Genomic DNA, 25193 nt, shown 5'->3' on the forward strand with positions numbered 1-25193 from the left:
ATGCTCTCGGTAAAATTAATGCTTCTCTCCCCTGAGACTGGACACTGGTGCAGTGAAAAAAGCGAGGGGTGCTTGAGACTTTGTTTTGTTATTGGGTGTGTGATCTTGTATGAGTCACTTAATTTTTCTGAGACTTAATTTCCTTCTGTCAAATAATAAGTAATAATTAATAATACTGTGCTAATACTTCAAAGGTTCACTTGAAATACTGCACATGAAAGTTTTATAAACTGTGGAATACTCATAATTATTTGTAGTACTTTGAAAAGACATGTTTTTACTCTGCAGATTTATTAATTATGTAAAACAGAATTTATCAATAGAGCTAAGTTTCCTTCTAAACTTGTCTCACTGATAGAAATGTTTGTCTCTGGAAACTTTGTGAAGTACAATCATATCATTGGCCAAGAAGCCATTCATTCATTTGCAGGGAGCTCGAACCATCATGGCTGTTTATATCAGAATGTCTTAGAGGCCAAGAAATCAAACATGCATCATCCATCTCACTGAACCCAAGAAAAACAGAGCTTTAAAATTAAAAACCCAGAGTTCCTGTTGTGGCGCAGCAGAAACGAATCTGACTAATATCCATGAGGATGTAGGTTCAATCCCTGGCCTCGCTTAGTGGGTTAAGGATCCGGCATTGCCATGAGCTGTGGTGCAGCTTGCAGACGTGGCTTGGATCTGGCGTTGCTATGTCTGTGCCATAGCTGGCAGCTGTAGCTCTGATTCAACCCCTAGCCTGGGAACTTCCATATGCCACAGATGCAGCCCTAAAAAGAAAGAAAAAGTAAAATTAAAAACCGATACGTAGACAATGGTTAAAAATAATCAAAGCTCTGCATAGTGTCCTTAAATTGTTTATATCGGTCTGAGGAGCCTGTGGAGATCCATATTTATAAGCCATAACTTGTGAAGAGGTGAAGAATCGTGTTCTTAGTCAGAGTGAGTCAGCGATCTCAGCACACCTTCTGCCTCTTAGTCTGTATTTATAATACATAACAGAGAATCAGTCTGAGTAAATACAGTGCCATTTGTTGACTTTCAGTGATGCAACCTTATAGCCAGAAAAGAAATATCTCCAGGGAGACTGAAGGAGGAAGACTTCCTCTTTGGTTTTGCAGGCTTTCCTCAAGCCCACGGAACCCTGGGAAAAGTGAGATTCCAACAGAGCCACCTAAGAGCAGAGGTTACTGACTGTACTGTCCCTTCTTCCCAGAGTGCTTTGCCTTCCTTTTTCTTCATTGGCTGCTTTTCATATTTTCAAGTGCACCCAGGTATTTCTCATCTTGAAAAAACCCTCCTTTGACCGTGTTTCCTCTTCCAGCTGTTACCATAGCTCTTTGTTATTAACAAGATTCTCAAATGAATGCTCTACATCTACCATCACCATTTGCCTTTTCACTCCATGATCTGGATTTCTTCCTTACCACTCTGCTGAAACGACTTTCCTTCATTATCCTGGCCAGTCATCTCTTTTCTTCAGTCCTCACTTTGGTGATTTCTGTAGAATTTTCTATTTATCACTTAAAAAAAAGAGAAGCTCTTCTTTTCTCTGATTTATCTAGGGCTCTATTACAGGGATTCTGTCTCTGATGTCAAGTAGACCTAGGTTAAAATTCTACCTGGGAAAAGAACAGCGTGGATTAAATGAATCGGTGTCTATAAAATGCTTCGCATAACACATAGCACATTGTAAAATGTCAGCTTTTACTGTAATGATTATTACTACAGTTTATTTTCAAATCTTTCACTACGTCCTCCATGTAGGAAATTCGATAACCTACGAAGCCCCGGAGCACTGGCTTATTACTGTTGAATCCCAATAGAATTGCCATCATTTTAAATTCAGCACATCTAAAATTGAGTTTTTCTTTATGTATCCAAAAAATCTCTATGATTTTTCTATCTATGTGAGCCATGCTGCTATCTTTGACTCCTCCTTTTCCATCATTTTCACCAAATTAGTGTCCAAGTCCTGATGGTGATTCCTTCAGGAAGCCTCTCTCTGAAGAGAGGTTGCCCCTCTCTTCAGTCTCTATTTGCAAGACCCTTAAACATGTTTTCCTTTGCTTTCTAATATATATAACATCTTTCAAAATGTGACAATTAGTGACTGACAGATTATTATTTTTTTTCTTTTTACAACTGCACCTGCAGCCTATGGAAGTTCCTGGGTTGGGTTTGAATTGGAGCTGCAGCTGCTGGCCTACACCACAGCCACAGCAACCCCAGATCTGAGCCGCATCTGTGACCTATGCCGCAGCTTGTGGCAATGCCAGATCCTTAACCAAGTGAGTGAAGCCAGGGATTGAACCTGCATCCTCATGGACACTATGTCGGGTTCTTAACTCACTGAGCCACTGCAGGAACCCCCTGACGGATGTTTTTAAATAAAGAATCCTATTTTGAGAATAAAACAATGTGGAGAAGCCTACCAGACATTTGTGGGAAGGCTGGATAGGCTAGAACCTCCTCCTCCTGGTGACTCTTCACCCAACCTGCCAGCCAAGGGCCCAGGAGCGTACGAACTGCCCTACTCACAAAGTGCTTTTCCTACTCACTCAAATGCATTCCAGTTGAAAGGCATTCAATCATTCAAGTCAAAATTGTGTTCTCTTCATAGTCCCATTGCACAGCCAGAAAGCTTTGTATGTGAGTGACAAGACAGACTCAGCACCAGGAGTTAGCCAGCCGGGTTGCCATGGAGGGTCTGCTGGGCTGAGAGACCTGGCTTTCTTATCAAACTAAAGGATTTGCACCTGATCAGTCTTTATGTTTACTCCATAAGTAATATGCTATTATTCTTCTAAGGTCTATAGCTGTGCTATTTCTGATTTTATCATTAAAATGATATGTAAAACCCAGAATAATCTGAGGGATGCAAATATAATTTGGGAATAACATTTCAAGGAAATCTGGGGGTAGCCAGATTTTGTCATCTATTATAAAGAGGAAATCTATGCTAATTAAATGTATATATGAAGTTCATAAATACTTATGACTTTCGACTTATAGCTGAAGTTCGTTTCTCTTCAAACAGAACATTTGAATGTGCCGACGTACCTTTGTACACTGTGGGGAATGTATAACACTCTCACAGTCACTTTAAAAGGCACTGCATTCCATTTTGCTTTGGAAACAAACTGTGTGGCTATTACGTCCACAGCCCAAAATGTCTCATCAACATATTATTGTTTGTGATGGGGAATTCCAGGCTGGTGGGTGGGAGAGAACAGACTGGGAACTCTTTCATAATGGCTCCAGGTTGCTGTGATGACTGTGGCTTGAAAGAATTCTTTGTTCTTTGTCCAGGCTTAGCAAGCACTTGGGGACTTTTGGTGACAGCCAGTAAGGGGTCAGAGCTATGGAGTCATTGGCATTTAGCTCTGGATGGCATCTCAGGAGGCAGTAGGGCAGGGAGGTTGGGAGCAGAGCTTTGGCACAGGACAGTACTAGCACAGGACCCCAGCTACAGTCCTCCTTAGCTGTGTGAGCTGGAACAAGTTGCTTATCTTTTCTACATCTTATAAGACGGGAATAATAACTCATACCTCCCAGGGCTGTTGTAAGGAGCTGATAAAAGAATGCTTAAGGTGGTAAGTACTGAACACATTGAAGTTGCTGTGAGTATCAGACAATACCAAAGAAGAGGAAGAGAGGTTCAAGGTCTCATGGTGGGTCAATGGCAACTCCAGTGCTGAAAGGGTACCACTCTTGACTCCCTGTCCTCCTCCTAGCTCTTTCTAGTTCTTTGGGATTACCTGCCTGACCACAATAGCTCATTAGATAAGGAAATGGGAGAAGATGAGAAGGAGCTGGATGAGCAGATACAAGTCAGCCATCTTTCTTGCTTGAATCCCTTCCCTGAACACTCCTTCCTAAATGCCCCTTCCCTCTATGCCTCCTTTTCTATTCTGATACTACCCTCAGTATTTACAGTCAAGGCTTTGTTAAAAGATTTATCATTTTCAATCAGTCATTAGCAGTTGTTGGATGCTCATAGTTTGATAAACAGGTTAACTTTTGGTGCTTTTTTTTTTTTAAAAAAAAAACAATTACAATTGAGTGAAAGGACATATCTTTGACTTCACAGTCCCCTTTGCCACTATCACAACCACTGACATTACAGAAAGAACAAGCTAACGTGCTGCACCAGGCATGAATGCTACACGCACTCACACTTCTGGGCATGGAGCATCTGATGAGCTTACCCCTCAGGTGATGCCCACGTTACCTTGCTTGGCGTCCTGCTTCCCCCTCTCTGCACCTTGCCGTCAATCCTGGGTCAATGCCTATCAATTCTGCTTTGGTTTACTTTTTGGTTAGAAGCAATAAAAAGAAAGTAATCGACTAAGACTTAATAAAAGAGGATCAATAAAATAGATAATAAAAAAAATACCTCAGGGTGTTTCTAAGTCTTAATCCATTGTAATGCTTTTTGATTTCCACTCCTAAATATAGTAACTGCCTTTTATTGAGTGTTCACTGTGTGTCTGGCACTGCTTTCCCAGTGTCACCTGATCTGTAAGAAGCATGGCCAGATTTTTTTTTTTTTTCATATTTTTGGCTGCCCTGTGGCATATAGAGCTGCAGGGCCAGGGATAGGATTCAAGCAGCAGTCGCAACCTAAGCGGCAGTAGCAATGCTAGATCCTTAACCCACTGTGCAGTGGTGGGGATCAAACCCAGTGCCATAGCATTCTCAAGACTTCGCATATCCCGCTGCGCCACAGTGAGACCTCCAGCATGGCCGGAATTTAAACCAACTTAACCTAAGGCTGAAGCTTGGGTTCCTGGGCTTTCTTCTCATTGGTCTTTGAAAAGTGGATGCCCATCCATTGTTGAAGATTTAGTTCATCTGTTCATAATATTTAAAAATTAGAAATACTCTAGATGTTCATTAGTTTGGGATTGGTTAAATAAGTTAGGATCAGTCTCTCTATATTGGGATAATATATGCATATATAAAATCAAGATAAAATTATTGACATGAAAAAATGAGAGATTGTGGAGAGAAAAAAATTTACAAATCAGAACATCTAATAAGATTCTACTTCTGTGGACCTTCCTGTGTGCTGCCCGCATTTTCAATAAGTCACTCTACCCAGAGGAAAAGTCGGAAGGACATTTAACAACATGTTGAGTAATGTGATTACTCTGTTACTGGCTCAATGTTTGCGTCTCCCCATAATGCCAAGGTATGACAGTTTGTGACTGAGACCAGTAGGAGCTGATTAGGATTTGATGAGGTCATAAGGGTGGGGCTTGATGGGATTAGTGCTCTCATAAAACAAAAAGACCCCACAGTTTCCTCTCTCTGTCTGAATGCACACCTGAGCACACAGTGAGTTGGCAATGCTTTTTGAATGTCCCTCCCTCTCATCTAACTGTGAAGTGTGCAAAGGCCAGGGACTATTGATTCATCTTTATAGTTCTAGTTACTGCAGCAGTGTTTAGCAAAAAAAATACTTTGCCAATGAAGAAAAAAGAATAAAAAATAATATCATACATGCATATGCCTGAGCCATCTCTGCCTATTCTCATGCGGCCGATTGAATTCTGTCCCCAGTAAAGGGAGGAGTGGAGGTGAGTTGGGGTGTTTCTCTTTTTGTCCAAGAAGAAAGCTACAGTAATGGCAGCCATGCTCCCTGAGAAGCCACAGTGTGAGGACAAAAGGAACAATTGAACTTAAACTCATGAGATTTCCAACAACTCTCATGTTTTCCTTAGTCACCATCTGCTTCTCATAATGGGACTTCCAGCTGCAGCTGGTGAATCTGCCTAGCTTGGCCTTGGCCATGGCTTCTCTCAGCCACAGGAGGCCCAATGCCAGTCTCAGCCTCATTCAACCACAACAGTTGGAGTAGGTGTCTTGTTAATTTGCTTTTACCATTGATAAAAAATGATAAAACTATTCAAAACATTAACCCTATCACCACACTATTCATGGCAGTTGGCTCTCTCATCCAAAATGACATTAAATAGATCGTTACCTTCTCTACTTCAAGCCAGTTAGGCCTAATACTAGTTACTGTTGGTATTAACCAACCACACTTAGTATTCCTTCACATATGAACACATGCATTTTTAAATTCATATTATTCATATCCTCTGGGTCTATTATTCACAACCTAACCAACGTAACATTGCTTAGCAAAACTTATTTAAAGCTGTACCCAATATTTCAACCTCTCATTATCAGATGCGTACAGCTCACAGGTGACCCTTCCCTTACAGGCTTTTGCTGTAAAGACTTGATGAAAACTGCTAACATGCCACGTACCATTGCCTAAGCCATATCAATTACACTCAATGCCACTTCCCTAGCAGCTGTCAATAGTAGTCAAATTACTTTCTTTGCATGTCCAGGACAACCTTGTTTTTCAACTCTAATTCTAATCAATGAAAATAATCCTCTCCTGATCAATTCCATTGAACATCTTTTAAGGAGGCATTTTCAGTGGATTTTTTTCTTTCAAACAATAATACTCCAACAACGATTCCACAAATAACTATACCCTACTTCTTAAAAATGAACAGTTCTTGCTGTAACTGTCTTAGGTTTTATTTTGGCACTTGAACTTCACAACACAAACCTAAAATTTAATTCCCCTTTTTACCTGTATAAAATTTCCAAACTCTTCAGATCTTTTTCTGATTATTACTCACTTCCTGTTACCATTTATCAACCTTTCAGCAAACCCCAAACCAGCATCATTATTATTACACTTAATTTGGCTAGAAAAAAAAGTATTATCACAAACTATTTCCTCTCTTCATATAAAAACTTCCACATTGATTTCAAACCAAAAAGGCTTACTTTCCCTCTTTTTCTTTATCATACCAATGTTAAGTTCACTTCTATTTAAATTCCACGAGTAATCTTCATAACAATAAAATACTAATGGGGGAGTGTCCTTTGTGGCTCAGCAGTTAATGAACCCAACCGGGATCCAGGAGGATGATGGTTCAATCCCTGGCATTGCTCAGTGGGTTAAGGATTCGGCATTGTTGTGAGCTGAGTGTAGGTCACAGATATGGCTCAGATCCCCAGTTGCTGTGGCTGTGGTATGGGCTGTCAGCTGTAGCTCTGATTCAACCCTTAGCCTGGGAACTTCCATTGCCATGGGTGTGGCCCTAAAAAGCAAAAAAACCAAAAAAACAAAAACAAAAAACCTAATAGGGAGGCCTTGTGGTTAAGGGATAGGCATTATCACTGCTGTGGCTTGAGTTTGATTCCTTGCCTGGGAACTTTCACATGTGGGCCAAAAAGAAAAATACTAACAAATAAAGATTAACCACTTACCATCACTAGTCATACCTATATGTGCAGCCACTCCTATAGTATTCTTACTAAAAACCTAGCATCTCAAGTATCATAAATTACTCAATTTCCTATGCCATTAAAGTTAAATCCTTCTCATCATTCTTTACAGCTTGCAGAACTCCTGAAACTTCTATTAATAAGCCTCCAAAGAAACACTCCTAAACCAACAGTAATAGAAACCTCAGGGTATTCTTTAGTAGCTATAGCTATAATATATAAAGAACTCACCAACATTCCCTCCTTCTCTATGTTTTCCAACAGCTGGCAATTGAAAAGTCAGAATGCCTTGAGAAAGAGGGATTTAGGAAAAATAGTGACTTTAGAACCTTTAGAACCTTTATCTACCTGATTATCCATGCATCCATCCATGAACCCATTCATCCATGCAACAACCTATTTGCCCATGTTTCTGTCCATCCAAACTTCAGTAACAAATATTTATTGAGAATATGCTATGTGCTTTCACTAAGTATACAGTGGTGAACAAAGCAGACATCAGAGAAATCTGGGCTGGTGTCATAACTCAGCCACTTAGTAAAACCATGTTACCTTGTGAAAGTTATGTGTTCTCTTGAGCTCCTTTCTTTGTCTCTCAATTTGGGATTCTCTTTGCTGCTTCATGGTAAAAAGGGTTAGAAGAAATATTGTACTTACAGGAAAACACTTAGCACAGTGCCAAGAGCATAGCAGGTGCTCCACAAACAGTAGCTCCATATCTCCCCAGAGACTCCTGACTCCCAGCATACTGCCACACAGGACAGCATTTCTGCACAATCTTCACACATGGCAGCAGCAGGACCTCTAGAGCGATGTGCATCTGGATGTGGAGCAGAGTCCTGATAAGAGCTGGTGGCAAGTCTTAGGCTTACCGGTCCCTGAAGAACAAGAGCTCCTTTCCCAGCATTGTCACGGCATCAAAGGATGAGCTGGAGTCACAGATGTCGGGGAGGGATGGATTGTGAGGGGGGCCGTGGGGCACAGTGGGCTTTCCTGTGAATGTTTTCCGAGGTCCTAGGATTCAAAGTGACTTGGTCAAAATAGTACCAGGAATATAGAGTCTGTACAACTTTTGCTCCAGAGACCCACTTCCACTGCATATGTGAAAGCAATAGAGAGCATGGCTGTCAGTGAGAGGCAGATAGGGTTTGAATTCCAGCTTCACTACTTGCTTACTTGTATGATACAGACAAATAATTTAACCTCTCTAAGCCTTCACTTCCTCAGTGTAAAGTGGAGGAAGTCAATAACAGTACCTACTTCAGAAGGTTTTTGTGAGACTCGAAGAATACCTGCAAAGCACTTAGTGGAATGCTTGGCACATAATAAAAGTTCAAAAAATGGTAGGTATTATTTTATTATTATGCAAAACTTCTTTGATAGCTACAGGTGTCCTAAATTAGAAATGTTTTAAAAATTGCCTCAGACTTTTTTTATAATGAAGTATTTGTTTTCAATAAGATTATAACTTTCTTATATATATACATATATATGCATGCATACATATATATTTTTTTGCCATAGCATGCAGAGGCTTGATGTAAGATGTCAATTCCTAGACCAGGGAGTAAACCTGGGCCGCAGCAGTGCCAAATCCTAACCATTAGGCCACCAGGGAACTCCCTCTTGCAAATCTTCATATTATTTTTTTTTTTTGGCTTTTTGCTATTTCTTTGGGCCGCTCCCGTGACGTATGGAGGTTCCCAGGCTAGGGGTCGAATCGGAGCTGTAGCCCCCAGCCTACGCCAGAGCCACAGCAATGCAGGATCTGAGCCACGTCTGCAACCTACACCACAGCTCACGGCAACGCCGGATCCTCAACCCACTGAGCAAGGGCAGGGACCGAACCCGCAACCTCATGGTTCCTAGTCGGATTCGTTAACTACTGCGCCACGATGGGAACTCCCATACTATTTTTGTACAACTTATGGGTGTCCTGCCTTGTGCACAAGCCTTTTCTTAGGGATCCAGGAAAGACTGAGTGAATCTTGAAGCACAGTGGAGGTGGCTGCCACTTAAAGGCATTTTCTGGTGGATCATCTTGGAACACAGGACCTGCCCCTTGGGAGGGTTGCTGGAGGTTTTTCATCTCCCATTCTGTTCCTGAGGACTGTCTATCAGCTGCAGAGGAGTGAGCTGGGGCAGCCTGTGACATTACTCCTGGCAGGTCTCTTGCTTGATTGAGTCTTGTGACCAGATCTGAGTATCGGGGAAGGAGTGAGGCACAGGGAGGGCCCATAAAAGGTGAGACATGGGTGAGATGGGGGGTGAGGAAGCGTCAGCAATGGAGTGAAGATCAGAGGTGGAACGATGCCTTGGGAGAAGATCAGAAACTGGAAATTAGTCAGCTCAGAAATGTGCTGCCATTTTTTGAACACTTACTAATGTGCCAAGCATTCAACAAAGGTCAGGGTGGCAAGGAGGTCAGGGTGTGATGTGGGTGCTTCCTGGCAGTATAAAACCATGTTTCTGTCCTTTATTCACCTGTGTAAAAATGGCCACGTCAAAATCAGAATAATGAAGACTGAACCCATAAAGGGAAGCAAGGATTTCGAGTAGGTCCTTCTTGGTGACCACAGAAAGTGTTTCCTATGGGAGCACTGGGGCCAAGTTTATAAAATGGAGAGTTTCATGGTTTTTTGTTTTCGTTTTTTTTGAACTATCAACAAAAAAATCCATCTTTTTCTAATGTCTAACGCCTGACCTACTCTCCAAAGACGTACACATGATTGTATTTTCTGCGTACGCCAAGGAACCAGTATGCTCTGGAGGATAGATGCACAACTTAACTGCATATCTTAGAACAGAAAGCAATACTCATATCTGGTAAATAAGCTCTTCACAAGAGGGCATAGTTGGAGCTGCGGTCCCTAGCTTAATCTTCGCCTGTGCAGGTAACTCATGACAAAGTATCCTTTCTTTAAGATGGAGACTGAATGCCTGTCACTTTCGGAGGCTGGGGTCCAAAAAAGTGTATTGATTGTACCGTACAGTGCCTGGATCCCTTTCACATCATCCTTGGGGAGGTGGAATCCATAGGGATTCTGGTACTTGTAAGTTGGGTACATCAGTGCTGATGGGTCTGTGGAATGGGCCAGACCCAGTGCGTGGCCAAATTCGTGAGCAGCAACAGTGAATAAATTGAAACCTAGACAATATGAGAGAGAAAAAGACAGCATCAACACAGAGTTTTGTTTTCAACATGTCCTGTTGTCACAGGAGAATTTATGCCCAAATCCACAGTTTATTCATTTTCTTTTCATAACTAGGTTATTCAGAGGTTGGTAGGTTGTTCTGTGCTTAGCTTTGCTGACCTCGGTTCTTCCCCGCTTGGCGAGGAGGCGCTTGTGGGGAGGGGAGGATGGAAATGTAAATCAATCCGTTTCACTCATCGTCACTGGGGCTCAGTAGATTGATAAGAAGGGCCTTGGAGCTAACAGTGGCAACAATACCTACATTTAGGCCATGGCTGCTTTGCTAGTTCTCTATTACAGCCGACTTCCTCTTATCCATACACATTTCACTGGGGAGATTTCCAGATGACATGCACGATGTTCTGGAACTTTTATACCCATCCCCATTGCACTTCTCAGGAAAGTGCTGATTCCCTCAGGTCATTTCTGAATGTAGGCCTATTTCCAAGTACAAGTAAGAAACAGAAAACACTACGTAGTCAAAGAAAAAGAGAGCTGCATGTTGAGGAGGTGGTGGCTGCTTCTTGAGAGTCTATGCTATGAACCCGAGATCAGACACGTCTACAGGACAGTTGAGGGTGGATATTTTCCCTTATGGTGTTCCCTTTTGGATTTTTGGCTTACTTGTTTTTCCTAGCCAGCCCCCCTAGTTAAAGGGTGGCTTGGGACGTTGAACCTCAAGGTTTCATGATGGAGGCCCAGAAGAAGGTACAATATTTTCCAGGTTATGGTGAATTGTGCATATATACCATTCATTCCCATAGTCCACTTCTCAGCATTGTCGAAATGTGTATCTCCTCCCAGGCCTTCTCCAGGTGCAAATGCATGGGCTAGAGTCCCTCGAGGCCCATCGAATGGATAGGAATCCCCGTGATCTAAATAAGTGGGGAGAAATACCAACAGGATTTAGTTCTTCTAGCAGTTTTTGAGGGGTACATGATATCACAGGGAACGGACACTGTTTTGAATAGCATTGACACTTCTCATACAAATAGATTTACTTTTCCATGTTTATTATGTATAAGAAGCAGCTCACATGTCAATGAGTGATCTGTCCATCAAAAAATTAAGAGGATGTTTTGTATTTTAAAGATAGTAAGCATTAAAAATAAAAAAATGTTCTTTTGTTATTGTTCTCATTACAGTGTTTATCTGGGGGGCTGCACCCATGGCATATGGAAGTTCCCAGGCCAGGGATTGAATCTGAGCTGCGGCTGAGGCAACGTTGGATCCTTAACCTGCTGGGCCACAGTGAGAACTCTGCACTCTTTATTAATTGGCACAAGGTCTACTGTAAGACTATGATCATGCTGCAGATTACAAAAGGAGAAAGAAAAGATTGTCATTTTAACATGATTCGGGCTAAGACAATTACAGTGAATTGAACAAGTATATGTTTTCTGTTTCCACAGCACAATGTAATGTAATTTAAGAAAGTGTCACAAAAGAGAAAAATAGTCTCTGTAATTTTGATATACTTGCATGCATAAAATTCATGAAAATAATAAGGGTGTTTATTAATTTACAACTTAAAAGTTTTTTTTTCAATTTTTTTTTTTTTTAGGGCTGCACCGCAGCATATGGAAGTTCCTGGGCTAGGAGTGGAATTGGAGCTGTAGCTCCTGGCCTCCGTCACAGCAACACCATATCTTAGCCACATCTGCAGCCTACATCACAGCTCATGACAATGCCAGATTCTTAACACAGCGAGCAAGGCCAGGGATCAAACCCACTTCTCATGGATATTAATTGGGTTCTTAACCTGCTGAGCCACGATGAGAACTCCATTAAATTACAACTTTTAAAGCTTAATGTGTTTTGTTTTATTATCTGTATTTAATAAAAAGTTCATTTCAAATATAATATTAAAGGAGGAAGAAAAAAAATGAGGGATGTTGTGGAAACTACATTTTATAGGGGTCCTGCTGTATACACAGGGAACTATATCCAATCTCTTGGGATAGAACACAATGGAAGATAATATAAGAAAAGGAAAGTATATATATGTATGACTGGGTCATTTTGCTGTACAGCAGAAATGGGTACAACATTGTAAATCAACATTTATATTTTAATAAAAAAACTACATTTCATAGTTTTTCAAGATTTTAGTGAGCATACTTTGTTTTATTAAAACCCAGCGAAACAAAGTTCTGGTGTGCCATGTCCCAGGTTTTGGCACAGTGGTGTTTAATCAGGTTGCTGCCCTGAGGACCTGGTTAAGTGGTAGCACAGTCCCTAGTCAACTTATGTTTTAGGGGACAGAGCAAAAGCTTGAAAAGCAAGAGTGAGCCAGATGTTAATTCCATCACCCCCAAATCTGCCTGAGCCACACTGTCCTGCTACCTCACAGGGGGTGGCCTTGGTCCTCCTGGAGGAATAGGACTTGCCATGGCTCAGGTCATACCCAGGGCCACCTCTCAAGCGGTCATACTTAGGACTTGCTTGACCTTCTCTCTCCTAGCTTCTAAGCATGTATTCCCCCAGCAAGATCAGGTTAAAACGAAGATCAAGACTTGAAAGAATAGGGGAACTTGGAAATGTTATCTGTGGGAGGGAAAAAGCAATGATACTCACCTTGACTCTGAGGAAGCAGAGAAAGAAAAGGAATTACATAGCCTTTTCTTCATCTACTACTAGACATGTTTCTCTGAGAAGAGCTCCACTCCTCCCCAGGGGGTTGGGGGGATGGAGAAGTGGGCAGGTTGGGAGCAGGCCTGGCAACTCCCAAAGGTGGTCTGCAAGTGTGAACCAGACAGCCACGCCAGCTACTCTCCTAATCACTGCTGCACTGGAACGCTGTCAGGGCCCCCGTGGAATTAGTCCTCAGTGAGGATCGAGTGGGAGATCCTCGCCTAATGTGGAAGCGGGTATATGGCGATGGACCTCCTCATGAGAACAGGATGAGGTCAGATGGCCTCCTAACCAATGGGAAAGCTAAATCTAACAGAATTTGTCCCCAATGGGGCAAAACCCTCAGCGGAAGCTGGGTGTGCTGAGTCCCTTCTACAGCTCAGGCTAATGATGACAAGAAATGCTGAGAACTCCCCAGGTTCTATTTTCTGGCCAGGTGAATGAAGATGGTGACTTTGCCACGATCTTGGCCTCTGCCCATCACACCATTGTGTGAAGGAGGAGCATGCTGGTCATGGGGATTCAATATCACGGAGGGAAAAGTATTGAAACATTTCTCTTCTGGATTAGTACACAAAAATCCAAGAAGCACCACAGTACCTCCAGTTTCAAAGGATATCATAATATCCGCTTCTCCCGCGTTTACTCTAACAAAGCTCAAAGGGACAGCGCTGCTCCAGGCCTGCAGGGCCATCTCCATTGCTTTGTCCACTTCTGCAGGAGTCATGGAAGGTGTGTATTTGGATATTCTGTAAAAACAGAAGGAACATGTTCTCCTTTTAGTAAGTGCTCCTCAGTGAAGGAAGCAAGAATTATGTCAAGGTTGTACTAAAATATTGTAACAAGGTTGTAAAAATATTAAAGATAAATCTACAGTTTAGGTTTTTTTTCTCCAAAATCATAATTCTTATTTTACTGTCTTATTTGTTAAATTACCAAAACCTGTGAAACAATAAGAAAAATGAAGGGGGAAAATGAAAGAGTTGAGATAAGCTGGTGCTGAAATAGTTTGGCTTTCCTTGTTATTATATATCACCAACTTTAAAGAATAACACCTTGTGTAATTTTATGGGTAGTTAGAAGTCCATTTTCCCTAAAGTGGTTTTAACTGAGCAAGGACCTCTTTTTCCCCAAAAGTGACTGAAAATTTTCAGTTGTAAAAAATAAAAACATGAAATTTTGAGGTTTTGCAAATTCTTATTCAGAGGCCATCAGATTTTCCCCAGGGCCACAGGGAAGGTTTTTTTTTCTTAAAATAATGTATATTTTTAAGAAAAAGTGCTAGCTTGTCAGTAGGATGCTCACATGAACTGAAAATGGCTTTGAGTCTTTCATCAAGTCTTGGTCTGACAATGACTTTGGGAGGCAGGAAAGTACAGAATGTTTTGGACAGACAGTGGGTGTAGACAGTTGGTATTTCTCTGGGATGTGGTGAACTGGAGCCCAGGAGCTGGGTGTTCTCGGCAGCATGTAAACGAAGGATGGGAGAAAGGAACTTCCACCAGTGAGTTTGGGCTCCGATGGAGTAAGGGCTGCAGAGTTAGAAGTGAATTAGCCAACTTTGGGACCAGGCTCCTACCCCACTTCCTCTTTCCCCAGCTCCTAGTCCAGGCTCTGGCAAAGAGTAGGTGTCTTAGCAAATACTTGCTAAATGAATGAACTCATGAATAAAAAAGTGTTTTTTAGAGCCTACTCAGTGGTTCTCAAAATTTAGAACTAGTGATAATTACTTAGGAAGCTTGTTAATACACAGGTGTGATCGAGAAATCTGCATTTTCACAAGTAGCCTAGCCTATTCTGATGCAGGTGGTACAATCTCAGCCAGAAACTAACAGTGGTTATTCTGGGATCTAAAAGGAAGGGACCGAGTCCCATAGAGATGATGGGAAATAACTAAACCTCAGCAATGGAGAGGGAAGGAGCAAGGAGATATTTAGCTCCGGGGATTGGGGCCAAGAGGAGTTATCCTGTCCAAGGAGGAAGCCAGAAGGAACCCTTAAAGGGACTATTTAGCGTTTTCAGAACATGCCAAGCACACTGCATGAATAAGAGCCTGTAATTTATCACAGCTCTGTATACAGTTAGTATCTTGAAATTCTCTCACATTATAGACAAATTATTCATACCTACAGAGCTGACTGTGTATGTTGAGATGGAGGAGACAGAGAAGGGGAAGGGACAGCACCAGAAAGGAAGAGCACGTGGAGAGAAGTCCTGATCCGGGGTCTAGAGACTGAGAGGCAGCAGTGATAATAGCTAATAGTCTGTGAACACATACTATGGACTGGACTCTGTTCTAAGCCCTTTTAAAATGTGGTATGTCCTCTAATCCTTACAACAATCTTAGGAGGTAACAGTCATGATCTACCTTTTATGACTAGTCAAGACTTGAGCCCATTCTTTGTTTCCAAAGCTTATGCACATGCGCATAAGCATTATGTTATACTTTGTCCTTTTTCATTCTCTGGGGTATGTTATAAGGAGTTATTTGGAGATCTGGTGGCTAGCTGGATAGATTACCAAGATAGTCTCTAGTTTTCAAGTGGGGTGGCGGTGTGAGTGTGTTGAGGGGTTTTTGGGGCTGCCCAAAGACTGTTACCACACGAATATTATGCTCTTCAAGTCTCTGACTAGCCTGCTCTATCTCCTTTTGTGCATAATCACAGACTAAAATTCTATGATACAGTTTAAGAAATGATGGGAAAGACTTCATAGGTTTACAGAAAGTTTTCCTGTATTACTCTTAATCATTTCGTATTCTCTTGCATGTTCAATTCCTCATAGGATATTTCCCAAATGCTTTGATTTTGTGTGGAATTTTTAGACTTCAACAGACTTATAACTGTGTTCAGAGCGCCACCTTATGGACTCATAGGCTTATAGCAACTAACAAGTGGCCTAGAGCAATCAACTGGTCTTCTTGGGTTTGGGCCCCATGTGATACAGGGACTCACCGGTGCGCTAGCACAGTTTAAAAACAGGGTCTACGACCAAAACTCCTCATTGGTAGGGTTTTCGATTTCCATATTGTAAACACTCTCACTATGGCTAGTTTCAAGCTACCGACTTGCCACCAGTGGACGGTAAGGTTGGGAGAAGGTGAGTAGCAGCACATCATTTCCATCATACAGATAAGCGCTGTAAATGACCTCACGAACACAGGTAATAGCAAAATGTAGTGTAATAATCGGGAAGCAATGTTTTGTTTACCTTTGCTTTTTCGTTGTGCATAACTTATATACAATTTAATATATAATATAATAATAAATATATAATTTAATTGTAAGTTTATACCATTTAATTTTTAACGATGGCTGTGTTTAGCAACCAGCCTTCAAAATTCTTGGAGGCTTAACAACTGGCTGCAAAATTTCAGAAAATCTAAAGACTGGCTCCAGTCGGCTCTTAGGAGCCAGCTCCAACTCTTGGGACTTTTTTTTTTTTTTTTTTTTTGTCTTTTTGCTATTTCTTTGGGCCGCTCCCGTGGCATATGGAGGTTCCCAGGCTAGGGGTCGAATCAGAGCTGTAGCCACCGGCCTACGCCAGAGCCACAGCAACGCGGGATCCGAGCCGCGTCTGCAACCTACACCACAGCTCACGGCAACGCACGGATCGTTAACCCACTGAGCGAGGCCAGGGACCGAACCCGCAACCTCATGGTTCCTAGTCAGATTCGTTAACCACTGCGCCACGACGGGAACTCCTCTTGAGACTATTTTAATAGTGTAGGAGTTCGTTTGCTGCCCAGTGGGTTAAGGATCCCGCTGTTGCCAATGTGGCTGGTATTGCTGCTCTGGTCCAGATTCAATCCCTGGCCACATGCCCAGTGGGCCAAAAAACAAAACAAAATACCGTCTAGTTTTCCACATCCCCAGATATCGACCAGATGTGCTCATCCATATTATGAAACTAGATTCTGACCCTGGCTGGGTCTACACTTTTCTGGGAATAAAGTCCAAAATGCTTAGCCTCGTGTGCTAGCTGCCTCTGGTGCTGCCTGTCCAGCCTCGCTCTCCCCATCCCTCAACACCCTCCGCTCAGCTCACAAGCACTGCTCCCGGTGCTCCTACCCGGTGCTCCTACCGCTACCGCTCTGCACACCAAGACATTCCACTCCCTGCTCCTATTTGCCTGGTCTCCTTTTCTACTTGGAAAGCCCTAATGTTTGTGAGGCCTGAGGCAAAAATACAAACGGAGGCCCCCTTCTTTCCCAAAGCCTCCTCCGTTGGCATGGGCAATGCCCCCATGTCTAGGCAGCATCCACCTGCCTCTAATCCCACCTGTGGGGCAGGCAGGCCTCATAGTTCCTGGCAAGGAGGCCTGCACTGGCGCACAAATGGATGCAGACTGCTGGGCTGGAATTCCTGCCTGAGAACCTAGAGCGCAGTGAGGGTGCAGGTCTTGTGTGTGTCCCCCTGGATTATGCAGAATCCCCGTGGGGTAGGAGGAAGACATAGGATGGCTGGAGGTGGGGGCACACTCAGGTGTGAGGTGGAGGGGGGATAAAGTGGGGACCTTTATCCCCCCTCCACCCCTGGGGATCTTGGGGCTAGGGATTGACCTGCTAGGCTTTGCCTTCAAGTTGGGCTCAGATGTCACTGGCTCATCCCTGGGCAACTGGGTAGATCTCTCCACCCTGTTGCCACAACCCTCTGCTTAGACCTATAGTTTCACAGTTCTCGCTGGGAGCTGTGACTTGTGTATAAGTTCCCTAAATTCAGGGAAGGTAACCTACCCCTCTTTATATCTCCAAAATTGAATGCCTATGGCAGACATTTATAAACTGTCAATAAATTATTTTTGGAATTAATAATTAATTTATTAGTAAGTGAATTTGTTTACTTCTGTTTTAGAAGACTATTTTAAGAAAACTGCTTGGGGAGTTCCCACTGTGGCACAGCAGGTTAAAGGATCCATTGTTGCTACAGTGGATCTATCCCTGGCCCTGGAACTTCCATACGCTGCAGATGCGGCCAAAAAAAAAAAAAAAAAAAAACCAAAAATATCAAAAACCAAAAGGAAAAGAAAACTGCTTGGTCCTGTCAGGTTATTAATCCTAGAATAGATTATTTTTCTTTAAAGATACGTACAGGAGTTCCCGTTGTGGCTCAGCAGTTAACGAGCCTGACTGGTATCCATGAGGACGCGGGTTTGATCTCTAGCCTCACTCAGTGGGTTAAGGATCTGGTGTTGCTGTGAGCTGCAGTGTAGGTTGCAAATGTGGTTCAGATCTGGTATTTCTGTGGCTGTGGCGTAGGCTGGCGGCTACAGCTCCAATTCAGTGCCTAGCCTGGGAACCTCCATATGCCGCTGGTGTGGCCCTAAAAAGACCGAAAAGAGAAAAAAAAAAAAAGAAGAAAAGAAAAAAATAAAGATACATACATTGTCTCTAATTGGTAAAATTGTAAGGCCTAAAATGGCCAACTATTAAAATACTCCCAAGACCCTACTTTCTAGTGAATTCTCCATCATCATTGCCTAAAGATTAGACCTAAAATGTTCTCCTTCTGTCTTAAACAGGAGATGTGCCATGATTTTGATACAGATCAGAAGGAAGATATTTTTAAAAGAAAAGAAAGAGGGAGAGAGAGAGGCTCTTTCTCTCTTAGTTTGGAAAGACTCGATCTCATTACCTGTATGTCAAAGTATTTTTTTTCCATTTGGGTTCACCTGGGAAGAGGCGGTAGTTGGCCACATCCGGAACTCCGCAGCGAGGCCTCTTGATCACATCCATTGTGGTCCGGTCTAACTTCCCGGTGACTCGGAGGCCAAAGAACGCCTGCAGCTCCTTAATCTTCTTCACCATGGAATTGCCTCCCTTTGCAACCATCTCACCGACCTGGTGTCCTCCTTTCTTTGTGTAATACTTGTCAAGGTAAGCCTGAAACGGAGAGGCAGGGGGACATCTACAGCACGATCCCTGGGCAGTACTCAGCTCGGGCAAGACAGGGACGGTGTTCTTGATATGCTAAGATGGTGTGAGAGTGTATGCCCACTTTTGAAAAAATTAGACGTATTTGCATAGATAAAGGTTAGATGGATATATGCCAGATTATTAACAACATTTATCTTTGGGTGGTGGGATTTTAGATTTTTTTTTATTTGGGTGCATTTTGTACGTTTTCCTACAATGAACAGTTACTTTAAGAGGAAAAAGAATAATAGAAGGTGGAAGGAAAACAATGTGAAAATTTCCCCACAGACTATTTACTTGTCAATGAAGTCTCTACCAATTTGAGATATAGAGACTGCCTTTTTTCTCTGGTAAGCGTTACTGGTGTCATATCTTCATTATACATTACACAAGATCAGTATATTCTTAACTGTGGCTTTGGATGGCAACCTGTCCTTTTATGCAAGGGCAGCTGGTCAGTCTGTTTCCTGGCTAAGGTTTTAATCAGCTCAGGTGTGTTGAGCACATGGGGTGCAACTTGTTTTCAAGGAGCAGGTCTCCTAGGACTGGCTCTTTGTCCCTTGAAGCAAATAAAATTAGCCATAAATTATAAGGTTTTCATTTGCAATATGTCACTCAAAACATTTTGTGCCACTTCCTGGCTGACGTGAGTGAAACAGGGTCATGTAAATGCTGAATCAGAGCCTGCTCTCGGCCCAGAAATTTCACCCACTCAACTTATTTCGGGAAAACAAAAAAGCAGTTAAAGGTGTGTATCTATATTTTATTAAATATAAAATTTTATGTTTATATATTATTATAAGGTATTTATTTATTGTATATAAATATTAGTTATATATCCCATTAACTATATTTATTTATATTCATAAATTGTCTTTTATTATGTTTATATAAATAATGTGTATGATTCATTTACATGTCATATATACATATAAGTTCAATGAGGCACAACAGTGTGCTCTGAAAATTGTGCTTCTGTTCTATTCCAACACTTGTGTGCCACTGGCTCAACATCTGATTGTGGGCCTGGGTCAGAGAGTTCAGGACTCATCAGAACTGTCCTACGTGCCTCCCTGCCCTCCATTCTTCCCCATTGTTAAAACCACAGGCTGTCCAGTGGTCCTCTCTCCACTTCTCTAATGTTTGACATATAAGAATAGCAAAGGTTTAGAGGGTCAGTCCCAGAAGCCAGGGGCCCAGGTGTTTCCCCACATCTAAGAGCTTAAAAGTACTTAAGTACTTAAGTGTACTTTGAGACAAGATAAAGTTCAAGTTATGGTTTCTTTTTCTTTCTGTTGGGCTAAGTCACAGAAATGGAACTGTGGGAAAAATCCTAAGTTGTTTGCTGTGTGATAAATCCTAAGTTCTAACAAGCTTGGGCAATTCCTTTAATTTCTTTTGTTATCAGCTTTCTCATCTATTAAATGGAGTTGGTGTCTGTCCTACTAATATTTCAGTGTGAGGGTCCAGTGAGGTCCTCAGAGTAAAAATGCCTTTAAATGTATCAGAAGACCTTAAAATATATGTACCCTCTACTCATCAATTTCTCTTCTGGAAGTCTATGCTGAAAAAGTATCCCTTAGATTAGGCTGATGTGCAAAGGTATTCATAGAAACATTTTTCATCTGGAAATATTCTGTCTCCAACAAAAGAAATGGCTAAATAAATTATAATTCACATATTCTGAAATATTTATAACTTTTAAACATGACTTTATAAAAGTAGTATAAAAATAAAAATTTAGGATGATATAGTAATAAATGTATGAAACAAATTTTGAGTGTAATAACAATTAAAAAAATCTTGCGCAGAAAGTAAACAGTAGTAAAAGCATCTGAATTTAACCAGTTTGTATTCAGAAGGCTTTTATCTTTATTTCCTTTAATTGTAAGTTCATGATAATGTGATAATGAAAGTTTATATTATTTTAAGTACAGTTTAACAGCTAATATTAACTGTTGCATTTATATAACTACTTAAAAAAACAAAGTAGAATAAAACTCTAGCTTATGCGATTTCATCATTTTCTAAGACTTCATGATAATTAGCTAATCAGAATTTAAAGGATATGAGTGGACATTGCATAAATCAACTAAAAATCTGTTTATCATTTCAAGATTATTGTGTTCATGGGTTTAGGAAAAAGTATATAGTATTTGGAAACTTTGCCTGCCTGGAGGTTCCAGGCGTAAGAAATCATTTGTTCCCCCTGGAAAGATGAGAACAATGTGGCAGGTGCTTAACCTGACCTGGGCTCCCAGTTCCCTGGTGTGTACTGGCCTGGCTTGACCTTGGGATTCTGGGATTTGGCCAGTACTTTCTTGCCACACTAGCCTGATGCTCCAACCCAAGCTCCTTCAGCCCCTGGCTGCTGTACTTCCTCTTTCCTCTGCCTGGACTTCTTTGGACAGATGGTCTTACACTGTGAAGTTCAGGCTCACTTAGTTCTTTATACAGTTCAGGTGCATCTCAAATGTCCCTTCCTCAGAGAAGCCTTCCTGGACTACTCAGGTGAAAATGCAGCCCCCGCCCCAGTCCCAGTAACTATGGTTCTGGTTCATTTATTTTCCAATATCACTATCACTTTCTGACATAACCTGGGATGCTTATTATTATTGACTTATCTCTTCCCAGCATCTTTCCACTCCCTCCTCCATCCTCATGTAAGCGGGACTTTGTTCTGTTCACTGATGTCTCTCCAGTGCTTAGAACAGACACTGGCACGTAGCATACAGTAAACCTTCAATAAATAATTGCTGAATGAGTGAACTTAAGCTGTTTTTATGAAATAAGTCAGTTTTCATGTTGCATTTATTATAAGCCTGCTAAAGTCATTAGATATTTCTACAAACTAGAAGGTGGGACAGTATTTCTTTCTTGTCACTGGGATCTACTTTAGAAGTTTTCCCAGGTCATTCCCAGCCTCCTGAAGAGCGACTCCTGTTCTTGCCCAGAGCACATGACTGGGGCCACTGCAGGCAGGAGAAGGTCTGTTTGTCAGGTGCTGACAAGTTTCCTTGATCCTTGGTCCAGAGTCTTTCAGAGAGTATGTCCAAGGGAGACTGAGGAGGGCTGCCTTTTTTTGGAGAGGAAGAAGTAAGAGATCCCCCACATTCCAAGAACACCTAATTCTTTCCAAACACGCCTAGCAAGGGTAGCTTTTCCTAAGACTTGTGGACCTTATTCCTGAATATACCATTGGGGTGGGGGGCGGGCAGCTAATTGTTTTCTGTAAAGGTCCAATAGTTAATATTTTGGGTTTCATCATGTGGTTTCCGACATCATGGTACAAAAGCAGTAGTAGATGATATTTAAACAAACAGGCGTGGCTGGTTTGGGCCCAATGACCGTAGTTTGTCTGAACCTGGACAAAACCATAGTCTCCCGCCACCCCAAAACAGTTCTGGCCTCAGCATGATCCTCCTTCTGCAGGTCACAAAGACTGAGGTTACTGAATCAGAGTGGCATGAGGCTGAGTGAGGGATAATTACATTCAGGGAGAAGGGACACAAAACTTACTGGTTCTAGCAAAATACAATTTGAAATAGACCTCAGTCTTCTGAGATATGTTATTTGGAATTTAGTTCATCCAAAAGTGGGTTCAAGTCGAAGGAGGTTCAATTCAACTGGTCCATATTCAACATCCACTGTGTTGTTTAATTGAAGATATTTAATATGTTTAAGGACTGGTGTGGCAGGGGGACTGACCAATTAGAATGGAGAGTGGTGTAAGCCATCAATAGGGACCGGCTGGTACAGGTGAAAATCAGCTCTGCAATGCAGTACATGGGTGCAAGCCTTGCTGGTAGGAAAGCAACCCCAAGGCAGGGTCGGCCACCACAAATGTGCTATCATTTTGAAAGATGCTTGAAACAGGGGTCCTGGTGCAAAATATTTCACCTACACACCTTTCACCAATGTTGAAAATTCCATCCTTGGAAACTCATTTCTTTAGGTAAAAGATTGCCACCTTCCTTTTAAATGTAAAATAAACCACTTGGAAGCAAATATACATTGAATCACTGAGTCACACTAAGTCTTTGCATAAATTCCAATATGAATTATTTGTATCCAACCTCTCCAGCAGTCAGTTGGGGAGATTTTAAAAGAAGCCCCGTAGGGAAAGTGTTAGTAAATAAGATACTTGGGAAATATGCTTTAGAGAGGAAAGACCCTCACGTGAAAATGGGTAGGCACCCAGGAAAAACTTGGTTGCTTCAAATTCTGATCCAGTTTGCCCTGAGTACAAGAGTCATTTTCTAAAGAGTGAACACAGGAAATCTTTCTGTGTGACTGTTAGGAAGCTTAGCACTAAATTTCTGACCCACCTCTATTGTGCAAATCTTACACTTTGAGTTTTATTTTTCTGCCCTTATTTTCCCTCCCACATTGTTTCTCAAACACATCATTTGTCGTTTTGTAATTCAGTCTTGTTATTTTGTCTTTTGGCAAACCGCCTCAAATTCCGTACACAAGCAAGATACCTGAATAGATCTTTATTCATTTATTTATGCAATCGGGCAACACGGGTGCCCAGTGTGCACCAGACACCAGCCTTAGCTGTGCAGGATATCATATCCATTAGACTTCAGTGGGCTTATGATTTCAAAACCATAACAGATTTACCCTATTTTCTCATTATCCCCCTGTAGGTTTTCTGGGGGAGGAGGGGAAAGAGAGAATTGGGCAAAGATTCACAAACCTGCGCGAGGTGGTAGTTGTTCCTTGAGGTCCTGGGGGTGGCTGCAAATAGGGAGGGGGCTGCAGCGGAAAACTTCAGAGCCGTGACGAGGAGGACAGCGAGGCCAGATGCAGGGAGCACCTTCATCTCCTCACAGTCGCTTGGTAATTATAGCAGCCTGGGGGACGGGACAGCAGACAGTGCACATTTGCACTTCGACTTTGAGCTGCTTTTATAGAGTCAAACAGGTCTGGCCCTCAGAGCAAGGATGATTCATGTCTCAAAAGGTAATTACATAGCTCCTTTCTTCCCTGATGACGGGGTATACAACAGTACACAGGAGTCAGGGAAAGCTTCATTCTTTGCGATTTACCAAGTCATAGAAAGAGAAAAACAGTCACTTTTAATGCAGTTTGTCAGCTACCTAGCACAAATTGGAGTAGACTTGATTAATTTGGGCCCAGCTCCACTGAAACATTTGATGAATCTCAGTTTGGGATGTTTTACATTCTGCTCACAGAAAAGGTAAATGAGCAGGATATACTTTAATTTGTCCTTCGTAATTCTGAGCTCCCCACACATTCATCCAATCGCCTGTATCTTCTGCATCCACTTCTATATTTCTCAGGAATGAATGCTTTTTATAATGGTGGTTCTGGGACACGTAAGATCCTGACTCATCAAGGAAACATTACATTATACTGTGCTGACTTAGGGTGGAAAGTGCCCTGATAACTATTAGAAAAACTTTTGAATAAGTTAATGCAAGAGAGATGTTCTTTGGTAACTGAAACATTGGACAGAAGCTGCCATTCTCTGTTCCTGCTGATTAACTTGAGTCCTACTCCTGTTCCTGGCTCTGATTTAGATGGGCCTTGATTTAGACATAGCACAGAGAAGTGATGTCGTATGGTGCAAAAAGCATTTTGGCATCAGACGAACAGATTAAAATTCGTTTTAAGATACTTCCTAGCTGTGTGGCTTTGGGAAAGTTATGTAACCTCTCTGAACATTAGTTTTGTTTTTGTTTTTTCCAATCTGCAAAAGACTGACGGTAGCACTGTGTGTAAAGCTCCTCACATTGTAGAAGTAGCATAGCATGTAGCATGGTTCTGCAGGCATCGCTTGCATCCCCTAGACCTGGGCTCAGGTCCTAGTTCTGACACTTGTCCATATGACTTTGTGTAGGTTATTTAATCTCTTGCAGCTGTGATATTTTTGCCGGAAAAATAGGGAAAATGATACCTGCTTTGAAGAATTTTCATAACGGAGTAAATCAGGTCATAACAAAGCCCTCATCAGAGTGCTCAGTCCACCTCAGCTCTTACAAAATAATGTTCAATTTATCTTTTACTTTGATACTGGGCACTAGGTAGACTTTTTTTTTTTTTTTTTTTTAATCTTTTTGGGGCTGAACCCATGGCATGTGGAAATTCCCAGGCTA

The 25193-nt window shown here is 41.8% G+C and overlaps 1 protein-coding gene across 1 annotated transcript in view; it reads right to left on the reverse strand.

The window, feature by feature from the left end:
* The window catches only part of MMP20 (matrix metallopeptidase 20), a 46600-nt gene extending 22691 nt beyond the window's left edge, over nt 1-23909 (reverse strand). The window contains 6 exon segments of the mRNA NM_213905.1: nt 8199-8340; nt 10313-10474; nt 11270-11395; nt 13755-13903; nt 18788-19035; nt 23771-23909. Of these exon segments, the coding sequence (NP_999070.1) occupies nt 8199-8340; nt 10313-10474; nt 11270-11395; nt 13755-13903; nt 18788-19035; nt 23771-23896 (953 nt within the window). The 5' untranslated portion in view covers nt 23897-23909.

This window comes from Sus scrofa, chromosome 9 (assembly GCF_000003025.6).
Source record: "Sus scrofa isolate TJ Tabasco breed Duroc chromosome 9, Sscrofa11.1, whole genome shotgun sequence".
Taxonomy (NCBI): domain Eukaryota; kingdom Metazoa; phylum Chordata; class Mammalia; order Artiodactyla; family Suidae; genus Sus; species Sus scrofa.